Below are 26,309 nucleotides of genomic sequence, written 5' to 3' on the forward strand. Positions count from 1 at the left end.
AAAATACCAGCTGCTGCTGGAAGTCTTCTTACCAAAATCAGCCAGTTTGAGTTCTCCTCTCTCATTGATGAGGAGGTTCTGGGGCTTCAGGTCCCTGTGGAGAACTTTCCTCTTATGGCAATATGACAGCCCTCGCAATATCTGGAACAGGAAGATCTGGAAAGACAAGAGGAAAAAATCTGATGTTATTAATATTCCTTATCACATGCATAAACTGCGTAACATACTCACTTTTTTATTCTTCATTGGCCTAACAAAGAAAGCAAACAGGGTCAAGGAGAATGGTTGTTTTTTCCACATAAAGGGAAAATAAGATAATCAGTCATAGTTCTAGGTTTGTCTCACCTTCACATTGTGCATGCTCATTATGTTGCCACAGTCATCCATGTACTGCTTCAGATCCTTATCCTACAGGAAGAGACGACACTATCAGACAGCAGACTCTATCAGACTCTACATACCTTTAAAGTTTTTCACTTCTTCCTCTTCTTTTTCACATAAATTTCACCTCGTCCTTCTGACTGATCAGTCTTCTGTTTTACACATCCTACTGATGTTCTTGCAAAACATGGCAACTTCTCATTCATTCTAATGAATTTGCATTATAGACTTAATTGTCATCTATGCAGCTTGGCTCAACAGGAATAAATTAACCTGAGAGGGCTGGGAAAAGTGGGGGAAAAAATCTTGATGAATTTATCCCTCAATTTATGTCCAATATCAGCTAAATCTAGGAGCATTTTGTCTGTGAAGCTCTCAGGACAGACCATCATGCACTGACAACACAGGGAAACAGCCAATCTCACCAGGTACTCGAAGACAAGTGTGAGGCTCTTGTCAGTGTGAACGATGTCGTGTAGTGTCACGATGTTGGCGTGTTTGAGGTCCTTCAGTAGCGACACTACAAAGACAGAGACAGATGTTTACAAAAGGAGAAACACACATAACACGTTTTAGTGGCAAATACTCCACGACTTGACCCTAATTAAAAAAAAAAAAAGAAATTTAAAGTGACAAATGTTATCAAAGCACAGTTTTTTGGAAAGGCATGCTGGAATTGGCTGTAACACGGAACTGATGGCGAAAGGTATAAAATCACGGAGAGAAAAGCTGTTTACCTTCTCGGATGGCAGTGCATGGCGCTCCCTCCTCGTGCTCCAACCTGATCTCCTTCAATGCCACCAGGTTGTCTGTAAGCTTACTGCGTCCTTTGAATACTGTGGCGTAGGTTCCCTAAAAGTACATAATGCAGGCTCAGTATTACTGATTCAAAGAGAATTATGAAGCATATTTTTTTGTTATTAGTGCGTCAGATGGGATTTTAGGCCCCTCCTCACCTCTCCCAGCTTGTCCAGCTTAATGTACGTCTCCAACTTCCCAAAACCAATCTCCGACTGAGGTAAAGGCAGAGAAAAGCCAGGAATAAGCATAAATTACACTACTAAATCACTAATAAGACAGGGCTATAATGTGATACTTCACTTTGGTTTCAGGAAGCTGAAACCAAAACAACAGGGCTTCAGTTGTAGCCCACAGCATAACTCACTGAATCCACAGAAAGATTATACTTCCTGTTTACGTCACCCAAAGCATTATGTGAACAGCAGTTGCAGAACTTAGAGATGGTATGATTATTATTATTATTATAACAGTAAAAAGACAAATAATAGTAATAGGTCTGTCATTAGTACTAATTAAGTAATTAATATTAATACTAACTTTTTTCATGTTGTCAATAATTTTGATGCATTAAGGCTCAGAAAGTCCCATCAACATGGTTTTCATGAACACTGCCTCACACTCTCTACAGTAGCTGCTGGAAATATCTGGAGCTGGAGAAAGAAATGCTAAATAAATCATCAGTCGCTTCTTTTTTGAAGAGCTATAAAGTATTTAGTTTGATTTGATCCTTTAGAAAAAAAAAAATACAGAAGCTGTGTCCATTTTGCATGAGTAGCTTTTTTAAGCTTCAGTGTCACTGGTGGAAAACTTCCAAACAAAAACTTCCTTGTCACCGGTAGTCTGCGACAAAGCTGCACGATCACGCCACAGCTGAGTATAATAATCTAATTTGATGGGCCAAAGGTGGGAGGTGAGTACCTGTGACTCCAGATTAAACCTTCCTGGTCTCACACTGGGTTGCCAGGGTAACCAGCACAGACAGAGCATGGTAACAGGACTGCGAGCACCGCAAAGCGATAAAGGTGGCACACACAGAGACAGACACACACACACACACTGACCAGCGAAGCTCGGCGGGAGCGTCGGCTGAGCGGCTGGTCGAAGGGCGGGCTGCTGAGCTGCAGCTTCTCCAGGTAACCGTCGGGAATTCGAATATCAGCTGGAAGCGACAGTCGCTTGTTGAGGTCCTACAACACACACACATAAAAAAAACAGTTTAGGATTGAGACTAGCTTTTAATTTGACCTTCCTGCCGTGTTTCTTTGGGTAAGGAGCTTGTGCCTGTGTCAAAGAAACACAGAGTCTTTGGAGCTAAAAATCAAAAGATCAGATTCTTGCCAGTCATATTAACTGAACTCTGATATACAGAGCTAGTTAACAACATGAGCTTATGGTTGTGAGCCACACTGCTGCTTGTATGCAAACTGTTCACATCATAGCACACCGTGAGAAAATATACTTCTACATGCCTCAAGTCTATATAGGCCTGTTGCAGCAGCAAGCACAAGACAATGTAGGCTACTGAGTCCACCCACGCGCCCGCACAAACATACACGCACACGGACGGTGTCTAAAATAATGCGGTCTGAACTCTTTCTACTCCCACAGAGAGACGGCAGAGATCAAGTTGATCTTATGAAGGGTGAAAATAAGAGGCAGCGTGCCGAAGTGTGACCGGAGCTGAACAGCAAAACCTCTATAAGCACAAATCAGACTGTGACTGTAAAAATACTCACCTGCAAAGAAACAGCGAGGCAACCAGGTGACATACGTTTATTGATGCCAGTATGTACTCACAGCACAGGCTGTCACTGTCAGTATTTCTGGGCTCGTATCTTATTCTATTCTGGGATCAAAATAAGACCACATCTGACAGAGATGAACTTGCATAACGCTGAAAGATGTGAGAAAAACAAGGGCGAGTGGAGTAAAAATACAGCGACAGAAGATGTCACATCTGTTTGACTGTCGTGCACGCTTTTAAGTTTGGCCTCTCAACAAACGCCATCAACTCATCCTCTTTCATTTTCTTACGGTAGTTCTTTTTCCTCTGTGGCAACGCTGCTCACAGAAGATGTCAGTATTAACTGAGTGCGTTCAAATACAAGCTCTGATTAGGCTGAAAACAAAAGCATGTTGGGTAAGATGTATTATATAACACAACCCTGTGCTGCTTTTTCTCTCATTTAATGTCAGTCTCCAACACAATTTCATATATTTTTATTTAATCTGCATTATATTGTTCCCAATTAGTTATTGACTTTAAGTACAAGTCATTGATCAACAGAAAATTCCATACATTCTCTGGGCATGCTTACATGCAGGCAGTGCTGGGTCATATTAACCTGTGTTAACTTCACTTAAATAAATTTGTTGAGTGATTTCAGATTTGAATGAATGCAATAGTGTTTGTGAATGGTGTTCTTTCTTTTATTGTTGTTGTTGATTGTATTAATATGAGTCACTGTACCCTCAGCCTCCTTACTGACACAATGCAGCTTCATTAAAACCTCTAGCAGCGTCAAAAGGAACCGCATGCAGCACCTACGCTCACGTAACAGAGCTTACGTACGTGTGTCTCTGAGCGTATATCAGGTCAACTGATCACCACATCCTTCAGTTCCTCGTGTTTTGTGCAAATGATTTATAAACATGAGTGAAAGGAGGTAAAAAAAACTAGATGAAAACAAGTGGAAAATAGGTCAACGCCTGTGTGTGTGTGAGAGACACATTACTCAAGGATGTCGTCAAGGTGTGTTTTCTCATGTACATTCCTCTGCCAGCAGAGGGCAGGAGGCCTCCAGGTTGATACGCTCATCTCTTCCAGTGTCCTTATTCATAAAGATAAAGATGATTTATTGGGTAAACCTACATAAAAGTCAACATTTAGCATCATTTTATTTGCAGAACCACCTTTTTCAGCTTGTATAAGCACTAGTGTGAGACAATACAACAGGGATCTGAGAAATTAATGGTGCCTCGGAGCAAAGATGTCTTGAAAGATTCATACAGAAACCACCATGAAAGTGGAAACTAGCTGGCGAAAAAAAAATTCCCATGATAATCATGCAGCCTTTCCTCATTTCATCATGTTCATTTTTTTAATTTGCTGAACTTGTGTAAGTGATTGTGTCTAGTTTACCCTGTGGGCCATCAAAGCCAATTTCTCATCTTTGACCCAGTAAGCATATAAAGAGCTTGTTCTGAACAGCTTTTGGTTAGAAAAGAGATGAGTGCAGCCAGAAAATATGAACAAAATATGGAAATGACTAACTGCAGGTGGTTTTTAAATGAGTTTTAAATTTACAGAGGGAAGACAAGGCTCTGGAAAATAAAAGATTATTCCTACTTTCATTTAAAATGTTATTAAAGTACAACTGATGTACTGATGTCAAGCAGGTGTTTAAACAGTAACATGATTTTGAAAGGTATAACTTTGCCATATACATCCTTAAAAGGGGAACAAAGGAGACTCCCCATCCCAGCATGCTCTTGGGCCATGCTGAGACAGTCAACATGTAGAAAATGACTGTGGTTACAGCACAGACGATCACACGGCATCGCTCTACCAGAGACTGCTGTGGTCCTCAGGGAGCAGGACTGCTATCAGTATCATGATGCCCAGACACTGAGAGCCCATTAGGAGACGAACAATCCTTCCCCAGCCCCCCTCCTGACTTAGATCTCCCATGAGGCCGAGGGGGAGAAGAGCGTAGCAGAAGGAGAAGAGGGGGTGAAGGGTGGAATGCAGACTCGCCGTGTCAGCCATTTTTGCAATTACTGCACAGTGTGTGCATGTGTGTGCGCGAGCGTCTCACCTCCATGGAGATCCGTCGGTGGACTCGGTTCCTCAGACAGACGCCAGTTGGAGACTGAACCTCGTCTGATGATGTTCCCGATGCCTGGTCGCTCTCCCCGTCTGATCCCATCTTCAAGTTCTCATGTACAATGTCTGACAGGGACAAAAATACCATAAGTTTGACTGATATTACTGTAACTCATTTGGCATAAATGGTTTAAAACCATTTATCATTCAGTCTCTGTTCATACAGCTGCCTCTGCTGCACACTTACATATGATTACAGCTATACTGTAATGTGTTTACTGAATGTTTATATACTGTTATGCATGCAAATAGGGGGACATACACTGAAGTATGACATTACAATAGAGAAAAGCATTTGAGGAGCTGAAAGCAGAGAATGTTTGGCATTTTGCTTGATAAACGACTAGAACTGATCAATTCTGTATTGGTCAACCTTGGAAGTCGAAGCTGAAATGATTTTAAGATGTTCCCCCAGGGAGGGCCAAGAGCCAATGCAGGTGGGTCAGAGCACAAATACAGAGTAAAATTTAGGTTGAACCTTTTTCCACAGTAGACGTTTGACTTGTCACACAGATGTAACTAATAACATTAACTGCTGGAGCAAAGCCACCATTAATGTTTTTCGTTCCACCTTTGCTATTCCTCCTATGACTCGTCAAAAATGTCTGCTGTGAAAAAGCTGATTCATATGGGAGCGAAAAAAAAAACACACACACAAGAACACTCCAATACTGTCAAGATTCAGGATAGCATGTTGTAGCACTGAGCAAGTAGACGTTTTGACTGTAAGATGGACAGATTTTGACAGGGAAGAAAAGAACGACTGGGTGATCCTCATGAAAACATGAGTTGAATTCAAGAAGCAGTCTACCTCGATCTTGGGTTCACAGTCATAAAGCAGGGGAGGTTTGTGTCTTTTGGCAAGGTTTAACTTTCATTTTTCATGCACACACCAGAAGTTAATGAGAAACAGACATGAAAAGAAACATGCAGTTTATCCTCCTGATAATTTTTTGTTAACAAAGGTCAACTTGGAAATATTTTTGGCTTCTAAAGAGGAGCCACGGCAAAAGACATATGGGAATCACTGGTTTTAGTATAAGCAGAAGCTGGAGTGGTGTTGGAAGTAGTGGTAATGTTTTTAAAGTATTTAAACTGAATATTTTGGAAATATTTCATCACATTTTGAAACTGAATATAAATATAACTGCACATCAACCTGTGAAGATGCTGTGAAGAAATAGCTGACATATGCATCTTTATTTCCACAGACACCATCCTCTCTCTCTCTCTCTCTCTCTCTCTCTCTCTCTCTCTCTCTCTCTCTCTCTCTCTCTCTCTCTCTCTGCCATCTCCTCTCAGACCCTTGTAACCCCAGAGGCCAAAGATTAAACACTCCAACCTGCATCACTTCCTCCAGGGCTGTAAAACTGCCACAGCTACCATAGCACAGCAGGAGCAAACACGCTGATGTACAAACCACATGCCCACCTTCTCCTCCAAATACACACACACACACACACACATATACACACACACACAAACACAGTTAATGAGTAGCCATGGCTGAGCAGTTCTCTGTCATCAGTGTGTCAGTGCCTCCAACCATGCAGTCTGTCATCAAATGCGGAGGCACAGAGCGGAGAAAGAAATCTCTGTAAGCTTTCTGTTGATGGAGATTAACTGTGTACAATTATTTCAAACATGATAATCCTCTAAATATTACACCAAAGTTGATTATTTACAATTGTTAGTCTGGAAGTTAGAAAACGATTATGCCATTTTATAATTAAACAAAGCTCTCTTGCTCTATTCATGCACCCTACTTTATAGACTTTACTTCATTAAGTGGTACTTCATTACTCTGTGGTGCAGCCACAACCCAAAGGCACACTTTGGCACAGAGCATGGACCTGTCTGTGGTCATCTGGTTAAAAACCAAAGTCTCCCCAGATTATAGGAAAGGCTGATCCACTTTTAGAAAGTAAAATGTTTTCAGGGTTTTCCTCTGGAGCTGCTCCGTTCTACTGCAATATACACGTCACTCCACTTTTCTACACATGGTCTTTGGTTCTGGTCACAGTGGAAGAACGTGAAACACTACATCAGGTATTTAAGTGGAATAGATGGAGAGAAAATGTGTGAGGTTTTCGTTGAAACGGAAGAGAAAGGCATGAGATAGGAGAGAAGGTGAGGGTGTTGGAGATAGAGGAAGAAAGGTTTCCACGTGGAGAGGGAGATGGATGGCTTTTCTCCCATGCTCTCGCTGCTCCACATCTCACCCCAAACCATCTTTTCTCAAAAATCTTTCTCTTTCTTCACCACTTTTGCCTCTATACACACGGTTTGGTACACGCACACACTTACTTCTATGCATACAACAAACACACTAACAAACCCTATTAGTGATACACAGGTGTGATCGCAGGTAAACCAATTCCTAAATTTAAAGACACACAAACCCCAACTTTGCTGTCAACCATGTGAGTGTCATTGATAGATTAACTATCATTCCTGAAAACATTCACAGTGAAATTAAACCATTAATATCTCTATTCAGACTCTAATGCTGCATCACTGAGCACACAGCTCAGTGACAAGAGAACTAGAGGAGCTGTTAATGACATTCAACTGTAATCCATCTGCATCAGTAATGGGTGTTGTGTTTGGAATACATTAATTTTAATTGATTTAACCCTAACCCATCCAATTGTTGTTGAAATATTGAGTGTGGACCAAAATGGTGAACCAACAGGCTTAATGATTAAAGTTCTGTTCAAGTATTGTAGTGAGCCATGACAGAATCACTGGGTGACAGAATACACAACACCAGGACCCTGACACTGAAGCAGCTCATTGAAATAATTTGTTTACCTGCCCGTGTGCTGTACTAACATGCGTAGCAACTTATCAACCACCGTTCCAGCACACAGTGGGAAGAGCTTCACCAACTGTGCATACAGCATCAAGTGCACAAGCAGAGGTTTGTAGAATGGGTGAGGCATTGAGGTTCAATAATGTGAATGATGTTGCATGATGAATAAAGACCAACTTTCCTGTTTGTATGAGCAATTCCAAAGTTTTTCTACGGTTGTTTTGAAAATGAGTCCTCAGGAGATTGAAACCTCGCTCTGACTTCTTCCAGAAAATTCTTCCTATAACACCTTGCAAACAACTCATTCTCGCCCCACTTTTTCCTTCTTATCTCCACTTTGAAAACTTCCAAGTGATTTCTCTTCCCTTTTTCTGTCACTTCTCTGTCTCTCATTTACATGTTTCTTGCCACACTTCAAAAACCTCACCAATTTTTTTTCACTTCCCACTTCTCTCCCTTTCTCCAGACTTGTTTTCTCTTTTGCGAGGTTTGCATAGGCAGTGGCCCATCTGACTCCCTCTCTATTGCTTCAACACATTCCTCCACTACCTGCGCTTTCCTAATGTGTGTGCCTCCTCTCCAAAGCCTCCAAATGATCTCATCTGTCCTACTTTCTTTTCCTTTCAACCTCCTTTTACTTTCACATAACTCTCCATTATCTCCTGCTATTTCATACCTTGCCTCGTCGTCTCCAAAAACTCCCCAAAATTCTTTCTCTTGCAATATTTTTGCTTTCATTCATCATTCCTTCGCTTCCCCACAGACAAACCTGTGCACCCTCTTCAAAAACAACACTGATTTCTAATCTTCCTTCTGTATTATTTTCCTTTTGTTTTTGTACCTCTCTTATTGTTTCTTGCCTCTCCACTTCCTCTCTATCAAAACCTTGGGATTTCATTCTCCACCCAATTTTGATCTTTCTTTCCTGCTTATCTCCACACATCTTTCCTTCACTTGTGAGTTTTTGTACTTCATAATCTATTTCTACTTATAACTTCTTGTCTTCCTTCTCTCTGCTGCCTTTAGCAGCTTTGCTAATGAGCACACAGAGTATAGCAGCAATATGTGGTACATCAATGTCCTACTTAAATGTCCTGTTTTTAGATCCACGTCCTTCTATCTAGGCCATGGTCCAGTGCGAGGCTCAACAGGTCCTCTAGTGTATCACCCATCGACAAAAAATAGCTAAGAGAAGCACCAATTAGGGTCCACATATTTACTGAATAATGAACATAATATCATTGCTAACAGAAACCATAAATGGAAGAACTTCTAACATTGATTTGAACAGATTGTTTGCACAGATGCTGGTTATGGCTGATGGCTATGTGGAGAAATATCAGTCAAATAATGTTTAACAATGTTTGTTTAACATTTAAGGCAGCATCTGTCTGGTACAGAAAGTAAAAGTGATCACACAGGCAATGGAATTAATAATGAAAACATTTATATTTATGAAAGAATGTAAGTTAGGACCAAAGTGGTGGACAAATTATTTATTTGAATGGAATAAAATAATATAATATAACATATTTAGTTAATTTAGTTAGCGTCCAAAAATTTGGTTTCAAATTTGTTCTTTAGCATTCATAGAGAAGCAAATGTATTAACTGGTCAAAGCCTGCTGAATAAAGGGTTTATTATGTTGTGGACATGTAAACGTGGGGCAGGATGATTCTGTTTATTGATGTGAGGATGGTGTAAACAGAAAGTACAATGAGACGGGATCCAGCGAGGTGAGATCTGAAGAAACACAATGTTAGTTGCTACACTGCACCTTATTAAAAGCTTTAAGGGTACCTGTGTACTCCAGACCTCATCACTCCAGATCCTACAAAAAAATATCAGATTTTACTTGACTAAATAATAATAATAATAAAGTCCCGAGGCTGGCAGATCCTGAGAACCCACAACATGTTGTTCCCATGAATCATCTCATCACCCTCTGGGCTGTCACGACCCCTAGCTTGAAATCTGTTGCTGCTTTGAATCATCAGTATCGTCTCCCTTCCAACCCTAAGGATGAGACTCACTGCTACGGATCGATTGTGATGAATCAGTTCACACAGGAAAATGTGTCATGTTTGACTGAATCCCCCATCCAGCTGTCACTTGGGTGAAAACAGCCCTGCTGAGGGCGAAGAGAGAGAGAGAGAGAGAGAGAGAGAGAGAGAGAGAGAAGAGAGAGAGAGAGAGAGAGAGAGAGAGAGAGAGAGAGAGAGGGAGGGAGAGAGAGAGAGAGGCTGCCTCACGGGAAAGACACCCAGTCACTCTGGCCAAGAGCATGTTTGCGAATGTAAGAAGGAGGACGGAAATCTCAGGGCCATGACATGTTTCCTGTTTGTTCCCAGATGCCATCTGCTCTCCCACTACTCACTTCCTTCCGTTTGTGTATGTGTGAACACGTGCATGCATCTCACCCAGACGACTGCCGTTGCGCGGCATTGCCATGAAGGACCCCAGGGTGCCGCCGATGACACTGTGCGGCCGGCGGAGGGGGGGCTTCTTGAAGGAGCCGGTGTACTGGTGCAGGAAGGAGTGCATGCTGTGGGAGGTGGGGGGGCGGCCGTTCCTCATGAAGGGCTCTGAAACACAACAGAACAACAACCGTGGTAATTTCTGGTGCTCTGAAAATCAGATGATCTGCAGCTGCGTCACAAATCTTCAAGAACCTACACGAGGTACAAATATAGGGCAACACTAAATATCAGCTCTGATCTTCTTCAACCCCTTGCAGTGTGTTCTTCACTTGGAAAGCCTGCTGTGTGGCCACGCTTTGTTTAACCCAACAAAACTTTATTTGACATTTAAGTCAAAGTCCTGAAGTTTCAAGAAATACCAACCATCAGGCTCAATTACAGAGAAATGTGTATAAATAAATGTAATAGTACAGCAAGTATTCTCCAAAGTTATGTAATGTTGCAGTAACTTGGGTTTGTATAATTGTTTGTATAACTCAATATGAGCACAATTAAATTTTGGAAAGTATGCTTATTCACTGTCTTGCTTAGTCAGATAAGAAGATCAAAAACATGAGACGTGATTTAACACAGCTTTACTGTGTGCTCATGTGATTACATGCATTTACCAGGTGTGGTACAAAAACACATGGAGCTGAAAATGTTTTAATGTGAAGGAAAATGTGCACGTATCAAAGCGCTTTATGAATCGGAGAGACTGGAGGAAAGAGCCGGGCTAGCTGTTTCTCCCTGTGTGCAATCTTTTTCCTAATCTAAGCTTCATATTTACTGTACAGACATGAGTATCAATCTTCTCATCTAACTCTCAGCAAGAAAGCTAATAAGCAAAATCAATCTCCGAAATCATAACCAGGAGAATCTGAACGAAACATCCACTGCTTGACAGATGTGGGCATGCAGTACATGAAGGAAAAAACTGTTTGTATTACTGGAAAATTGATCATCAAAGGGCAATTCTGTTTCTCTACTGATAAGCAAGACGTGAGGCACATTCATGGGCCTCATTTAGTAATCAAATTTCCAATCCTATTTGGCAAGGAAACCCTGTAAGCAAATATGTCAACCCAGCGTACTCCCTGTGGGCAGAGTGGCTGTCCAGCAACACCACTACACAAAGTCCGTCCGATTTTCAGATTTCATTTTTCTGCTCCTGCCGACTTTATTCAGTTCATCTGACCTTTTAAACTCTGAGCTGACAGACGGCGCTGTGTTCCCACACGTCAACCTCACTAATTTACATTACGCTGCCTTCAGGTGATTGTCAGACACGTCAGAAAATGGATACTAACAAGGTGGTAAAAATGTCAGGGCTGAGTGGAATTTTAATGGCGTTTATGAGCAGAGAGTATGGAAACCTTTTCAGCAACTGACTGTAAAATAAATACAATATTTCTTAGATTTCAGTTTAAGAGTTAGTGGTACCTACATAAAAATCCTACTTCATTTTAACAATTCTTACGAAACATGGCTCAGTTGTGATCACACGTAGTTTTTCTTGAGTCTTCGTGGATATAGAGTGAAAGCCAAAATGACTGAAATGGGAAACATTCTGTAAAAGATGGATGTGTGTGTCAATTCATTGTGGCAGCTGTCAATCACAAGTGAGAACCAATCACTCTCATGTGTCTATCACACTGCACTGTGGTGCCAAAACAGGCAGAATATTACGTAACAAAGAGAGGTCGAGGAAAGTGTGTTTGTCTGTGTGTGTGTGTGTGTGTGTGTGTGTGTGATCAAGTAGCTCCTTTGCTCTTACTCCTGTTACATAACTAGATAGAGAGCTACTCACTGGAAGTCCATTACAGCTGTTACTGACACACACATGCTGAACTCTCTCTCTCTTTCTCGGTCAACGCCAGTGCTTCATAATTTAAACACCCCCGAGAGCTGCCAAGATACTGAAAGCTCAGCGTGTGTGTGTGTATGGTTTTTACATGGCTGCTGACAGTCGTGTACAGGAAGATATTGTAAAAATCAGACCGGTGGAATTTCCTTCCCCAGTTCGACTGTGGTCAAGCGTCTAAAACTTTTTTTCAGTGTGTACAGTAGTTTAATTATGAGGTATTTTTGAAAGTTTATTTATTAACTGTAGGTCTCTTATAAGGTATTTTAATATCAGATTTTACCCCTTTAAAAAATAATAATAATAGAAAGCTTGACAGACACCGACACTGACCATTGTCCTTTGTGCCGCCGTCCTCGATGGTCATCTGCTCGGCCAGTTCGGACAGGGACTCATCAATGGTCTGACTGGAGCGGAGTGTTAACGACAGACGCTTCTTAATCCTCTTCATCTTTTCCATATCAGGGCAGTGCACAGCCTGTGGGACACACAGAGACACACAGTATACATTATTTCAGCAGTACTGGAATGATACACAAAAAGACAAATGCACACAACATTAATAGGACTGTTTTGATGTTTTATTTGTGTGTGTGTTCCTTGTTATTGACCACAATCCCCAGTATATTACTGCCTTCTCTTATTCCTTGTGCCAAAGGTTCTATGTAAAGTGTAAAAAGGTGAAAAGTTTTATGAAATCAGTGACGCATCCATTGATCTTGTAGGAGCATCATATAAAGTTTCAATGCTGTTAGCAGACTTTTTATAAAAAACAAAATGCAAATGTCAAAAGCTATCTCAGCATCAAGACTGACTAACACAGCATTTGTTTTTGTTGTTTTGATGTTTTGTATTAAATGAAAGAGAGTGTCTAATATTATCTTGACTTTGGCATCTCACAGGCAAAACTAGTTAGGTCAGTGTCAGTTCAGGAATAAAGGAGTCCAGTCTCCTCGACATGTTGGACGCATACAGTTTGTAATCCTGGTTTAAAACTGACGTTGGTCTACGTGAGCTACACAACGTTTTATTTCCTTTTGGGATGACAGCAATTACAAGTTCATTCCACAAAGATGGAGCTGACTTTTCTCAAGTGTCAAATTAAAGGAATTTAAGAGCACCTGAGTCAAATCTTCTCTAAAAATATTATACCTCACAGCTGGTAGACAGTCGCTTTCTGGTGTCTTATTATTCTTTTAATTTATTCAGTGCTGTTTCTAATTCTTTTCGTGACGTGTGACATTAACCACTCATTTGAGGTTGTCCATCTTGAAACTTCTGAATTCCTCTTTAATGCTATTCCTGAAGTTGTTTTTGATGTCCAATAGTTCCCGCTTGAGATCCGTCTTAAGGGGTTTTTTTTATGTCTCTCCCTAAATTTTGGAAGGCTTTAGTGGTAGTATAGTCCCTCTGCACACTGTCGGATTCCATTCTCCTCTCCCTGGTTTTGTCGTTTTCTTTTCCTTAATCGTAGTTTTTGTTTTTCCCCCAAATTTTCTTGCTTCTAACCCCACACATTCTAGGGCATTTTATTTTCTTGTAAGAGCAACACACTGTTTTGGTGGAGTATTTTTTTTTTTTTAATTGACTGGGAGAGTTTTCGATCTATGCTGACATTTTGAAACAGTCTGGATGTCCCGTAAAGCTGCTTTTAATTCAATATTCATTCGTTCTGCAAATGCTTGAACAGCACATGAATAAACCATGAACAAAGCATGAATAAAGGATGAATATCACAGGCTTTTAAATACAGCTGTTTTCACTTACACGCACATTCGCACATTTGTACAGGGAGAGATTAATGAACTCTGAATGAGGAGAGAGTCAAATCAGTCAACAGAAAACACACACACACACGTCTACAAGCACAGGCGAGTGTCGTTCCAGACCAGTGCATTTGTGTTGACGCAGCAGTTGTCCAGGTCACAGGAAACACCTTGCTCAATCTGCCTCAGGCCAGTCCCTGCTCATTGTGTCGCTGCGTTAACGCCCCATGCAAGTGTGTGTAGTGTGTGTGTACAGTTAGTGTATGTATGTGTGTGCGAGAGGAGGAAATGCGGTGAGGAAGCAGCAGAAATGCCCCGCCCGCTCCTGACCCTCAGCGCAAAACCAGCCGACCCCTGCCGTCACCATCCCTCCTCGCTCTCCATCTCTCTCTCTCTCTCTCTCTCTCTCTCTCTCTCTCTCTCTCTCTCTCTCGCTCCCTCAAGGTCGTTAGCTCCCCTCATACTCATGAGACACCATCTGACTGTCTGCTCAAACACACACTCACACACACCCCTACAGCAATTTGTCATTCGTGGCACTGCGTGGCGAGAATGACTTCATCAATCAGTGTCGGGGCGTGTGACCACAATGTCACACCAACTCAGCAACACACAACCGCAACCTGTTCATCGGATTCAGTGTACGTGTCTGTGCGTGTGTGTGTGTGGGGACATGACCTGAATTTCCTCTCAGCTGGCTGCAGTTGGTCTAATTAAAGCCCAACAGGCTATCGGAAGAGGAATTTATTAATTAAAAGATTGCATTTCATAAATATTAATTGCACTGTAGGCATATCGTTTTTCACAGGGTTCTTTATATTTCCTCTGAAAGACTTTGAAACTACAGCAGCTGGTCAGTTTCAACTGAATACCAACAAAGCATGAACACAAATTTAAGAACAATCTTATATTCTAAGATATTTGGTTTCAATAACATACATGCTACAGTTTCATGAAGAGGTCTGGACTGATGGTGCTACTGTTTAGGATGATGTAACTGCTTTATTGTCCCACTGCATAAGGAGCTCATGCTCTGCTATGACTTTTCAAAGTAAAACAAGGCTACTTGCAGAAATAGCTGTTGCAGTCTGAATTAGCAAGAAAGCAAAGAAAAACTTTTAAAGAAACTACTGAAGTCTGAAGTCCAGTTTACTGACGCACATGTACTCTTGGCCACCTGACAGAGGTAGTTACTTAAAAATACTACAAACCATGGCCTCAAAACCAACCACTGAGCTACACAGTTATTTCTGCCCTTCATTCTGTTAATATTATCAGAATCAGAATCAGAATAACTTTATTAATCCCCGTAGGGAAATTCTTTCTGTTACTTTAACTCCCAGTTTAAAAGAAGAGGAAAATTGCACAGTGTGTGGTGATAGAAAAAAATTCTAGAATAAATAAGTAAATGAAAACAAAAATAAATAAATGAAAAACAAAATAACAGTATAGTTACAATGAGAATCAAGTAAAAATACTGCAGTAACTCCAATGTCAAATGTCAAACAGAACAATATATACAACTAATATACAAATAGAAAAGATAAGGCATCTTAATGTTTGCAATATGTGCATGAGGTTTGTGGTTGATAGTTTAAAAGATAACGTATACACAGTATACATGAGTCCGTGATTTTTTACAGTCCAGAGTTATATAGTTTGATTGCAACAGGCAGGAATGATTTCCTGTGTCGCTCTGTTGTGCAGCGTGGAACAATGAGTCTGTTATTTTATGTATTTTTATTTTTTCTGTTATTTTTATTGTTCAATTTATTTAAATTTTTTTTTGTATTTTTCTAAACATCTCTCCGTCTACAAAGTGTGTGTGCTGTGTCGTCCTGTAACCTGTGTGTGATCACCCACTTTTGGAGGAGAAGTGTGTCATGCTGGCCCTGGTGGCCCTCTTGGCATGAAGATCTGATGACGCCACACACACACACACACACACACACACACACACACACACACACACACACACACACACACACACACACACACACACACACACACACACACACACACACACAAAGAGCTATCAGTCTAGTGATGCGAAAAACATTTCATCTAAAATTTCATCTAATGAGGCTGAAAATCCAGCTCATAAAAATCACAATACAAATATAAAATGACTTCATTGGAAAACACTCTCGCACAAACACATTCACACATTCTCTCCTTCACACACACACACTCACTGTATGTGAGATAAGCGCTCTTTGTCTCCCTTACAGAGGAGTGTAACAGAGCCGGGTTTTATCTCTGCAGCAAACCAAAACAAAGAGACTCATGTGACGTGTGTGTATGATTCGCTGTGTGTGTGTGCGTGTGTGTGTGTGTATGTATTGAGTGCACAGCATCTGGCACATATGAATGATGTGTGTGAGGGGGGAATTCAACATGAAAAGCAGCACAAGCAATCCGCCAACTGCAGAGAGACATAAAGAGAGAACTGAGTCCCCCAATCCTCTCTCTCCTTCTCTCTCTTTTTCATCACCAGCATCTCCAAAAATTCTCTCACACACATATTTTGACCCACATTCCCAAAAACCCCCACTCCATCACTCCTCTGTGCCCTACTGGATGCCTCCCAAGTGCATTGTGGGTAGTCTGAAAGAGGGAACTTCAAAGGGCGAACGAGGGGGGAGACAACAGGCGACGGGGCCTAATTACTGGGTTAATGATCACACACACACGCACACACACACCACCACCACCACCACCATCTCTTTCCTACCTCCATTCCTTGTCTTCCTTCCTTTCTCATTCCCTCCTCTTCTACCTTAATTTTCCTCTCTTCATTCCCCACTCCAATATCCGAGTGAGGTAATGAGACGGAAAATGTGGCTTTATATTCGATCTCAGGGATGTGGGTGAAAGTGTGAATGTGAAGAGGAGGAGAAAGAGTGGGAGGAGGAAGACGAAGACGAGGACGAGGACGAGGAAGGAGAAAAGGAATAGGAGAAAGAAAGTGAGTTTATTTCAGTGAGAGGAGCCATAATGGAGTCTTTGTGTTTGGTTAAGAGCCATGAAATCACCCCAGTGACTGAAGGCATGTACAGTACTGCTGAAAGAGAGGAAGAGAGACTCACTGGGTGGTGGTGGAGGTGGTGGTCCAGCTCTACATTATGTTTGGTTTCAGTAGCTACATTTTGTGTTTATGACAGATTTGGGAATTGAAAGCATTTGCTCCGCAGGTGACCAATCAAGTGTGAGTGTTCCCCAAATCCAGCTGGTCATAAAGTTTGCTTTCCCTTTGTAATTACAAAATTTAATTAGTTGTGAAGTAAGTGCTCCCCACACACAACTTCATCCAGCTGTGTTCCCAAAATCTAATTAAGCTTAGTCATCGTGTGAGTTTCCTAAGTCTTAGCAGTTAACTATGTGTTACCCAAACTGGGGAGATCTGGAAGCCTAGGTTACCAAAATCCATCAGCCTCCGACCCCTGTCTGCAGCTAACATTCACTTCATTTTGTCACTGTTTTAAACCTTGTTTGACTCATCAGTTTAGCTCCCTGCCAAACATCCTCCACATCTTCTATCATCTATTAACAAACTGGTTTCAGAACATTAGTTTTCTTTCCAAATTGTGTATTAATTCAGCTGTCAAGTGTCCTTTATCTGTAAATGTCTCTCATTGATTTCTCCCACATTCACATCCTACTAGCTGGTGCCCACACACACACACTACATAATGAAAATCAGAGATTCATATAAATCAGTGACAAACATGCTAATCAAAGCAGTTTAGATGAAAAACTAAAGCTCAGCAGAAAAACCTAGAAGGGGAAATCTGAGACACACAGGTGCTCTCTTTTGATTTTTCCTCATTTACAAATGTGTGGTTTTAGGATAAGAGGTGAGTATAATGTTTGCACTGCCTCAGGTCCACTTACATCACTGCTATCATATAGAGATCACAGGAGCACGCACACACAGACAGATACCAGGGAGTTTCCCTCATATTGCTGGTATACATTACAATCAAAGCACCGCTGTCTGTCCTATGTGATGTACAGCACTACAAAGCCTTCAAAGACCAGGAGCCCCAAAGGGTGTCACCGCCCTAAAGCCTGCAGGGTGCATGAATCCTTGCGTAAGACATCCCCGAGTACCACAACTGTGAAACCTGCTTAAATAAACAATTGCTGGACAATTTCACAGTGAATTTAGTTTCTGTGAAGTCCCCGTATTTTAGTTCTGTAAATGGTTTTCCAGCTTCGAACGCAAGACACAATTGTGCAATTTTCCCCTAGATGAATATTTCCTGGATTTCCTGTGTCGAATGAGTGCACAGATTCTGCGTTTCAAGGTCTATTCCACCCTGCTGAGAAGAAAATTTGATTTCCGTTTTTGACATGCAAAAGTTAAAATCCAAGAATCCAGCCTCATTGCAAAACTATTACCACTGTCATCGGCCTTCAAGCACCCATTTCAGCTGAACCCTACTGAGTACAGTCACAAGCATGTGTTTGTGTGAATATGAGAACACACACAAACAGAGCATCAGTGCTGCTGCCCGGTGCAGTGGGCACTTTCCACTGAAAGACCCTTTGTTTTGGCCGAGAGAAAACTGAAAAGGAGCTTCAGCATGACTGACCCAGAGGGGTGAGCTGAAATAACCCTGTGTGTGTGTCTGTGAGCACACAAAAGGCTGCAATGTTAATATTAATAGGAAATTACCAATGGCCATGAGAGAAAAAAAATGCCTTTGGATAACAAAGAGATGTGGGAAGAGAAGAGGAACAAGGGAGAACAGTTTCATGAGCTATCATAGGAGAGATTTAAAGAGAAGTGAGACTGTGAGGGAGTGAGTCTCACTGCTCAACGAACTGGTTGACAAGACCACAGACACCACAGTTATCATCATGCTCACTTGTGGTGACACTTGTGTAACAGTGAGATGAGTCTGCACATCCAAAAGAAGCTTGGAAATAGAACCACTTCTATTTCACTTTGAAAGCATCTAGTTGAGGTGGTTCAGGAATCCGTTTAGGACAACCCCAGGGTGCATTCCGGTGAAGGCTTTCCAGGCATATGCAACTGCGAGGAGGCCTAGGCCAGATCCAGAACAGGAGAGGGGATTATTTGTCCCATCTGGCCTGGTAACGCCTTGGGATCCCCCAGGAAGAGCTGGAGGAGAGTTATGTCAGGAAATGGATGGTACAGAAGCAAAAGACATTTTGATCCCCGACTTTATTGATCCCCGGGGGGAAATTTGCATTCGCAGAGCAAAGGACACTCAGTTTATCTCACGAAATGTTTAAATCTGGCTGTATTAGTTACACGAAACTAATCATATCTCTGTCAAATAACATTTCAGTTTGGATTATGCTGCTGGCCCCTACCTCTAAACCACTCAACGTATCCATACAGTACATGCTAAATTGTTATCACTGAGCACTATAAAGCAAACCATCCACCAAGGACAGACACAAAGAAAAACGGGATGTAGAAACAGAGACGAAAACAACAAGGAGAAAAACACTGCTCTGGAGATTTAATGGGGGAGATGGAAAGAATGAAGATAAAGATGGAGGAGAGGAAGGGCGAGCTGGAGGGACTACGTTATTTTTAGGTACGAAGGCTGCAGTGTCTTACAGCTGAATACGCACGCATATACAGACACAAACAAATGTAAACAGAGCACATGGCGCACCATTACCCTGTTGCTCTCTTGCCATATGACAAACACAAACACAAAGCCCACAGGCCACAAAACACACAGGGAACTCAGCTGACACACACACCAAGGTTTGACTGCACGCCCAGACACTCCAGTGTCATCTGTTTACAGCAAGAGTAGGGTGAGGTTAGACAGAAACAAACAAACTGGATACACGCCATATATATGTATAAGCGTGTGCGTACGTGTGCGTTTGTGTGAGTGGGTTAGCTTGAGGTCACGCCAAAGGCAATACACTTCATCCATCTTCCAATTACAAAACAGAGACTGTGTGCAGGATAGATGATCCTCTTATCACTAGTTCACACTGTCATTGTAATCAATCCGCACGCACACACACAAACACGCGCACACACAGTGGGTAGGAGGTGGAGTCAGCAGCAGGTAGACTGCTCTAGTGCAGTCTAGTTTAACAGTATTTTGTGTGCCAACGTGTGTATACAAGTTTGTGTGTGAATGATGACTGGAAACAAACAAGCACACCTAGACGCACAGCAGGAAGCAGAGCACGCTTTAAAGCTGCATTAATCGTCACTTCCATATCAACAAAGGAATAAATAATTATGTGCATATGACAGCAGTATATCATACTGACAAACACAAATCATCACCCAAAAATGCTGTTCACCTCAGCTCAACCAAAGAAGTTAATGTTTTTCAAAACTGATGTTTTGCTCTAAAATCCAGATGGGCAGATACTGTGACGAATAAGCACAAATTTATTTTATGACAATATTACATGACTTAGCTTTCTGCAGCAGGGATTAAGCAGTAAAGTCATTCATGTGTATTGTTTGATCAGTTTCTCAGGTTGCTCTCATGTTGATCCGGGATAATAATAAGCCAAGTAGGCATCTAGTGCTATTTCAGTCACTGCTGCTGTTCCCTCTGTGAGTCTCTTGTGTTGCCTGTGTAGTCAAAGTCTCAATCTACTACATAAGATAAGCGATGTTATTGCACATAAATGATGTTCACGTGACCCTGTTTACCCCATTGTAGCTTCAGTCTGTATGAACAAAAGACTTGCCTTCACTAGCTGTACACACAGAGTGCTGTTTCTCTACACAGTCCAACAGTAAACCATTAATACACAGTCATTCTGAAGCTCATTGAAGCACTTGCTTGTATTTAATGTAGAGATGGGGATTTGGCCCTCTGAAGAAAAAAATGGATTATCTTTTTATGAGGTTAAAAATCATTGTTTACAGTATTATTAGAATTATCATCAGTGCTAAGTGGAAAAAAAATAACCACCTGCTTTTAACTTTCTCTTTAACTTTCTCACAATAATCTGCTGTTCCTGCACACGTATGCAATGCCCGCCCACCCCCCCCCAATTTTGACTGTAAAATCAACACCTGCATTCACCTCTGGTCTGTCTGTTACATAATGCTCATCTGTCTCCTTACAGCAACACCAGACTAACGAGGGTTAACGAGAAGCTTCCGGCCTGTCTGAGACACACACACATACACACACAGCTGGATGAATACAACATACAAGAATGTGTTTTCCTGTCTGGATGTTTGGTTGGTGAATCCAAACACACAGCTGGATATGGCACATTCCAGTGGAGAGAGATGGAAAACTGTATGCTGCTGATACGCACACCCACCACAAAATCTGTGGTCCCAATGAGTGTTTTATGCAAATTAAGAGGTACTAAAATAGAAAGTCTGGAAGGGAAAAAGGTTTCAACAAAAACGTTTAAGTTCACTCAGAGAGTTAGTTCTTAGTGTTGTGAGATTTTTGACAAGAATTAAAATGTCTTTTTGCATGAATAAAGACACAGGACTGATCTTTCTTACAAATGAAGCACTTACTCCAAAACAGTCTTAAACATTTCATTCACATCATTGAAATACCTAGAAAATTTGCTGCAAAGTGTTCCCGTCTTTTCTCGTTGCTTAAAACAACGCAATGCAGCTTTTTGAGCCAAACGTTGGCAACTTTCAGTGCTTTTAATTTGAAAAACTGCAAGGAAATGACAAAACCAATTCATGTTTTTGTTTAAATTCCAGAGCAGAGAAGTCCGAATCAGTTATATCTTCACTCAGAACTCACACACAAGCAACAACAGCTTCAGGCAAACACACCCAACAACATAAAAACAAAAGCATCGCTTAATCACAGAGAGATTTCTAAGGAAATCAGGTCGTCTTACACAACTGAACAGTCTTTAACCTCCCTCCTTCTATTATCGCCTCTCCTCCTCCTCTTCTTCTGTCTGTTTTATGGCTTTCCATTCTCACGCCCCACCACTCCCCTGAACACAGTCTCCAAATCCATTTCCATTCTCCCCCAGGCCTTTGGGAACAGGTGTTACCTCCCCAAGGTGGCTTGTGTTGAGCATGTGTGTGTGTGTGTGTGTGTGTGTGTGTGTGTGTGTGTGTGTGTGTGTGTGTGTGTGTGTGTGTGTGTGTGTGTGTGTGTGTGTGTGTGTGTGTGTGTGTGAGCGTTTTCTGCTCACACCATCCAACAAAGTGGCCAGGGCTTTTTCTTGTCTTTGTGCCAAGGCAGGTGGGACATCCCTGCCTCAGACAAAGATTTAGCATTTCCCATAAATTCAGCACATGAGCCATTTTCTGGCCAAAGAATATCTTTGTTCAGGCTTCAGGTGCTGTGATGCACAAAGCTTAATTAAATCTGGCATTTCTGATTCCTGCCAGCAGTCACTTCTCTTAGTTTAGCAGAAAGACTAGAAACACTTAGAACCAAGCTAGCCTGGCTCTGTCTGAGTGTAAGAAAATCAGTCTACTAACACCTCTAAGCCTCAGTATGATGACATATTACAACTCATTTGTTTAATTTGCAGAAAAAGTGATAAAATGACACATTGCAGTTGTACAGGGGTTATGTGCCAGACTGTTCCTTGGCTTGATGACAGGACTACAGGAAGTTACTGTGCAAGGCCAAGAAACAGCCTAGTGCATAACCCCCTGTAGCTGTTTCTATCTGTTTCCAGTCTTTATACTGGGTGAAGATAACCAGCTGCGAGTGGTAGCTCTATGCATAACATACAGACGGACAGCAAGAAGGTGAAACTGTATTTCCCAAAATGTCTTCTGAAATCCTTTAGGGTGTTACCAGCTAGGAGCAAAAGTCCACTCAATTCACATATAGGGCACTGAATTCGGACTAATTTGCACTATGAATGCCACCGAACATATCTGGACATGTCTCATTTGTTTTACTGTTTTAAAAATCAAGCTGAATGGCTTCACTACAAACCACTTTGAACACCAAGGAGCGGCAACTTGCCCTTCTCCTGCAGCTGATAATCAAGAAAAACGATGCAGCACATTTTCTATTTCTTGCTTCACTGCATGTCCGCAGCATTGATGAGAGATGACTGTTTATGGTTTTCATCTAGTTTCTATCTTTGGTGCAATGTCCTCACAGCTGTGGACCTCCTGTCAGTTGGTCTAGAATTGAACTCTCAGAGCTTCTGTTGTTTCGCAGTCTGTTCTGCCATGGCACCTACATATATCACCACCAGATTACTAGTGTGTGTGCAAACGTCCCTGTGATACTGACCTCGAATTGATCTGACCTTTCAGTTAATGATGAATGAGGTGCTTAGTGATGCAAGACAGAACATTTCTGATAGAAATCATCAGAGATGGCTGAGTTAATAAGCAACAAGACCTGACTATTTTCTCTCTGAGCTTCATGTGCATCTGTGGTCCAATTTTCATGAGTTTTTCCTGTGAACTTTTGATGCACTTTGTTGGCACTAATTGCAGATAATGCCTGTCTAGCAGCCAGTGATTAACCTGGCGGGAAGAGAGAAGGATAATTAGAGATCACTACTCGACATTAAAAAAGAAACTCACTTTTATTATAGCTACTGGAATTTAAAGTTAGAGGCGGCAGCAGAGTAAGAAAGGGCAATTGGAACAAAGTTGCACAGTCTGTCTCAGGTTCAGTCCCAATGAGAGCAGTGAGCTACACAACATCCTCTAAAAACAAAATCTGACTGTGAATTGAGTGAAATAAATGAAACTGCATGTGGGATAATTTCATTGTTGTGATTATGTGAGATGAGTTGCAAAAACTGTTTTAGAGAAGCAGGCAGATGGTGAGAGTTGTGTGGGACGGGATGTACTGAACAGCAGAATGTCAACTACAGCTGACTGTACTTGGCACTGACACTGTACCACTTAGTTGTGTGTGTAATTGTTTGTGTGGACGTACAGTTTTCTATTATGATCTTTATGGTTATAAAAACCCTCCTGAACTGACATCTCAGCTTTGAGCTGAACGATTGTTTTTTATACTGAAAATGCGATTTGACTGCACTTTCAAAATCACAGCCACAATTTCAATTGTTTTATTAACTATGACTTAGCAAGCTGGAAGATTAGTTTACTGAAGCATTGTTGCGTCATATAACTTTAAGATTACAGTTACCAGCTGCTGTTGACAGCTAGCAGATAGTGAACAGTAGCTGGAATCTCCCACTTAACCTTCTAAGAACATCTTATCACAGTTTTAAGCTTATCACCTTGAAAGCACTGAAGTAGAACTTTGGGGATTTGTGGCTCTACACTGGCTTGTCAATGCCGTTCTAGGCTATTCTGCTTTTCTTCGAGCAGCCATCTCAGGGTTTTGTGTTAAATTAGGGTTTAAAGTGAAGGTTGGTTTGGGTTTATTATAGGAACTTAAGGGTTAAGTAAATACAAGCAACGGAGGAAAGAAAAACTCACAATAACTAAAGATTCTGTTCAGAGACAATAAAGGGCAAACAGAGTGGTCATTTGAGTTAAGCATGGTGTTTATATCCTCACTAGTGTGTGTGCGTACGTGCGTGTGCGCATGTGTGTGTGTAATGAATATTTCAGCATCTTCACTGTCAAACGACACCACCTGAGTTTACAGTGAGTATTCACCACATGAGGGAAAGTGACTTCATGAATGAAGCTGCAGATTTGTTTATTTTAATGTGTGACCTCTGTGTGTGTGTGTGTGTGTGTGCACGTGCATGTATAATCCCCCTCTGCTGCTGCTCTAACAATGCCACTGGTTAATCTCCAGATTATGAGCCAGTCTCACTCACCCAACACAACCCTCCACACACACACACACACACACACACACACACACACACACACACACACACACACACACACACACACACACACACACACATCTAGCAAAGCATGATGGGACACGGGGCATGATACCAAAACATACAGAAATAATGATAGACAGTGTGTGTGTGTGTGTGTGTGTGTCTGAGCAGAAACAATGTAGAAGAGACAAAAGCAAGTGAAGCAAAGTGTGTCTGCGTGAGTGAAAGAGAACAAAGACAAGTTCCATTCACTTCTCCACTAACACACAAACACACGCAGCCATCCTACAAGACTAAACATCCCTCAGACACATTCATACAGGATGACAGCACACACACAAATATTGAGATGGCTTTGTTTTACTGTAAAATGACACACACACACACACCGGTAAGCTGACAGAGGTGTTTGATGCTGTGTAAGAGAGGGAGAATGAACTCACACCACTCCTCGCATTCCTCACATGGCTCAAATAACTTTCCTCATCAGTGCGCGCGTGTGTATGTTAGTTCATATGGCTACAAATGTGTGCAAGTGTGTGTTCCAGCTGCACCCTGCCCACACTAATTGTATTCATTCTGAAGCCCTAGAATTAGCCAGACCCCAAAAAAGCCCAATAATTACTACTTCACCTACATGATGCCCACCCTGTGGCAGCGCAGAGGCAGACGCACGGAAACATACAGTGCTGTACTCGTTCATTCAGCCACACACACATGCACACTTTAACACACATGTACATATGCAAAGACCTACAAACTCTCACACACACACACAAAAGCACACAGAATAATACAAAATATACAGACACACACAGAAAATCATGCAAAAAGATACACACAGAGACACACACATGCACACACCTCTCTGATCAATAAAACATTGCACAAGTTGGAGTTATATAAATGAGAAAGGGAGAAAGAGAGAGGTAGAGAGCTGCTGGCCTGGTTGTCAATAGCAACAGTGTTTTGGAGGTTGATCATCAGTAAGTGCAGACAGCTCTGCTGCAAAGCATGGTGGGATATCACCATGCTTTGCGCCACAGATGATGATACCTCGTCAGTCTGAATATAGGTATATTTTAGCACTGTTTTATATTTTATTATTAATTGTACGTGTTAAAATGCAGTTAAACTTAGCTGTAATATCCTGACATTGTATTTCGGCAAGCACCATACTCTGATTCATCCACATGCCCACTTGATTCTGACTGGGATCCCAAATTTAGACAGGCCAAACAGCACGAACTATACGAAGCAGCAGTTCAGACAGCCTAAAAAATAAATGGTGAAAATCAAAGCAGCCGAACCTGAGGCTCCTCCAGAGCCACAAAAAGTCTGTTTTCACAGACTGAGTGGCACTGTTCATGACAATGTGTAAAATCACTGGAGAGCTCCTTTTAACAGCAGATTAACAAACAGTTAAAGAGCAGCAGCAACGCAGACAGCAACCATCTTTCTAAACAGTAAACACTTGAGTAGCAACATAATTTACTAACAGGAAGGATTGACCCGGTTTCACCTAAAACTTTCAAACTGACCTCTGCTCACACTCTTCTGCCCTGACAGGAAACTTCGA

The 26,309-nt window shown here is 41.6% G+C and overlaps 1 protein-coding gene across 2 annotated transcripts in view; it reads right to left on the bottom strand.

The window, feature by feature from the left end:
• cdk17 (cyclin-dependent kinase 17) overlaps positions 1 to 26,309 on the bottom strand; it is a 32,177-nt gene that overhangs the window by 3,831 nt on the left and 2,037 nt on the right. For both annotated transcript variants that reach the window (XR_005892991.1, XM_041030534.1), the window contains exons 2-10: positions 12,540 to 12,684; positions 10,304 to 10,468; positions 5,001 to 5,134; positions 2,244 to 2,369; positions 1,338 to 1,394; positions 1,119 to 1,233; positions 807 to 901; positions 346 to 408; positions 33 to 156 (exon numbers count right to left, since the gene is read on the bottom strand). Coding sequence is in view for 1 of the 2 variants with exons in the window: in XM_041030534.1 (XP_040886468.1) it covers positions 33 to 156; positions 346 to 408; positions 807 to 901; positions 1,119 to 1,233; positions 1,338 to 1,394; positions 2,244 to 2,369; positions 5,001 to 5,134; positions 10,304 to 10,468; positions 12,540 to 12,666 (1,006 nt within the window). In the remaining variant the exon portion in view is untranslated. The remainder of the gene's footprint in view (positions 1 to 32; positions 157 to 345; positions 409 to 806; positions 902 to 1,118; positions 1,234 to 1,337; positions 1,395 to 2,243; positions 2,370 to 5,000; positions 5,135 to 10,303; positions 10,469 to 12,539; positions 12,685 to 26,309) is intronic.

Source organism: Toxotes jaculatrix, chromosome 22, assembly GCF_017976425.1.
Source record: "Toxotes jaculatrix isolate fToxJac2 chromosome 22, fToxJac2.pri, whole genome shotgun sequence".
Taxonomy (NCBI): Eukaryota; Metazoa; Chordata; class Actinopteri; family Toxotidae; genus Toxotes; species Toxotes jaculatrix.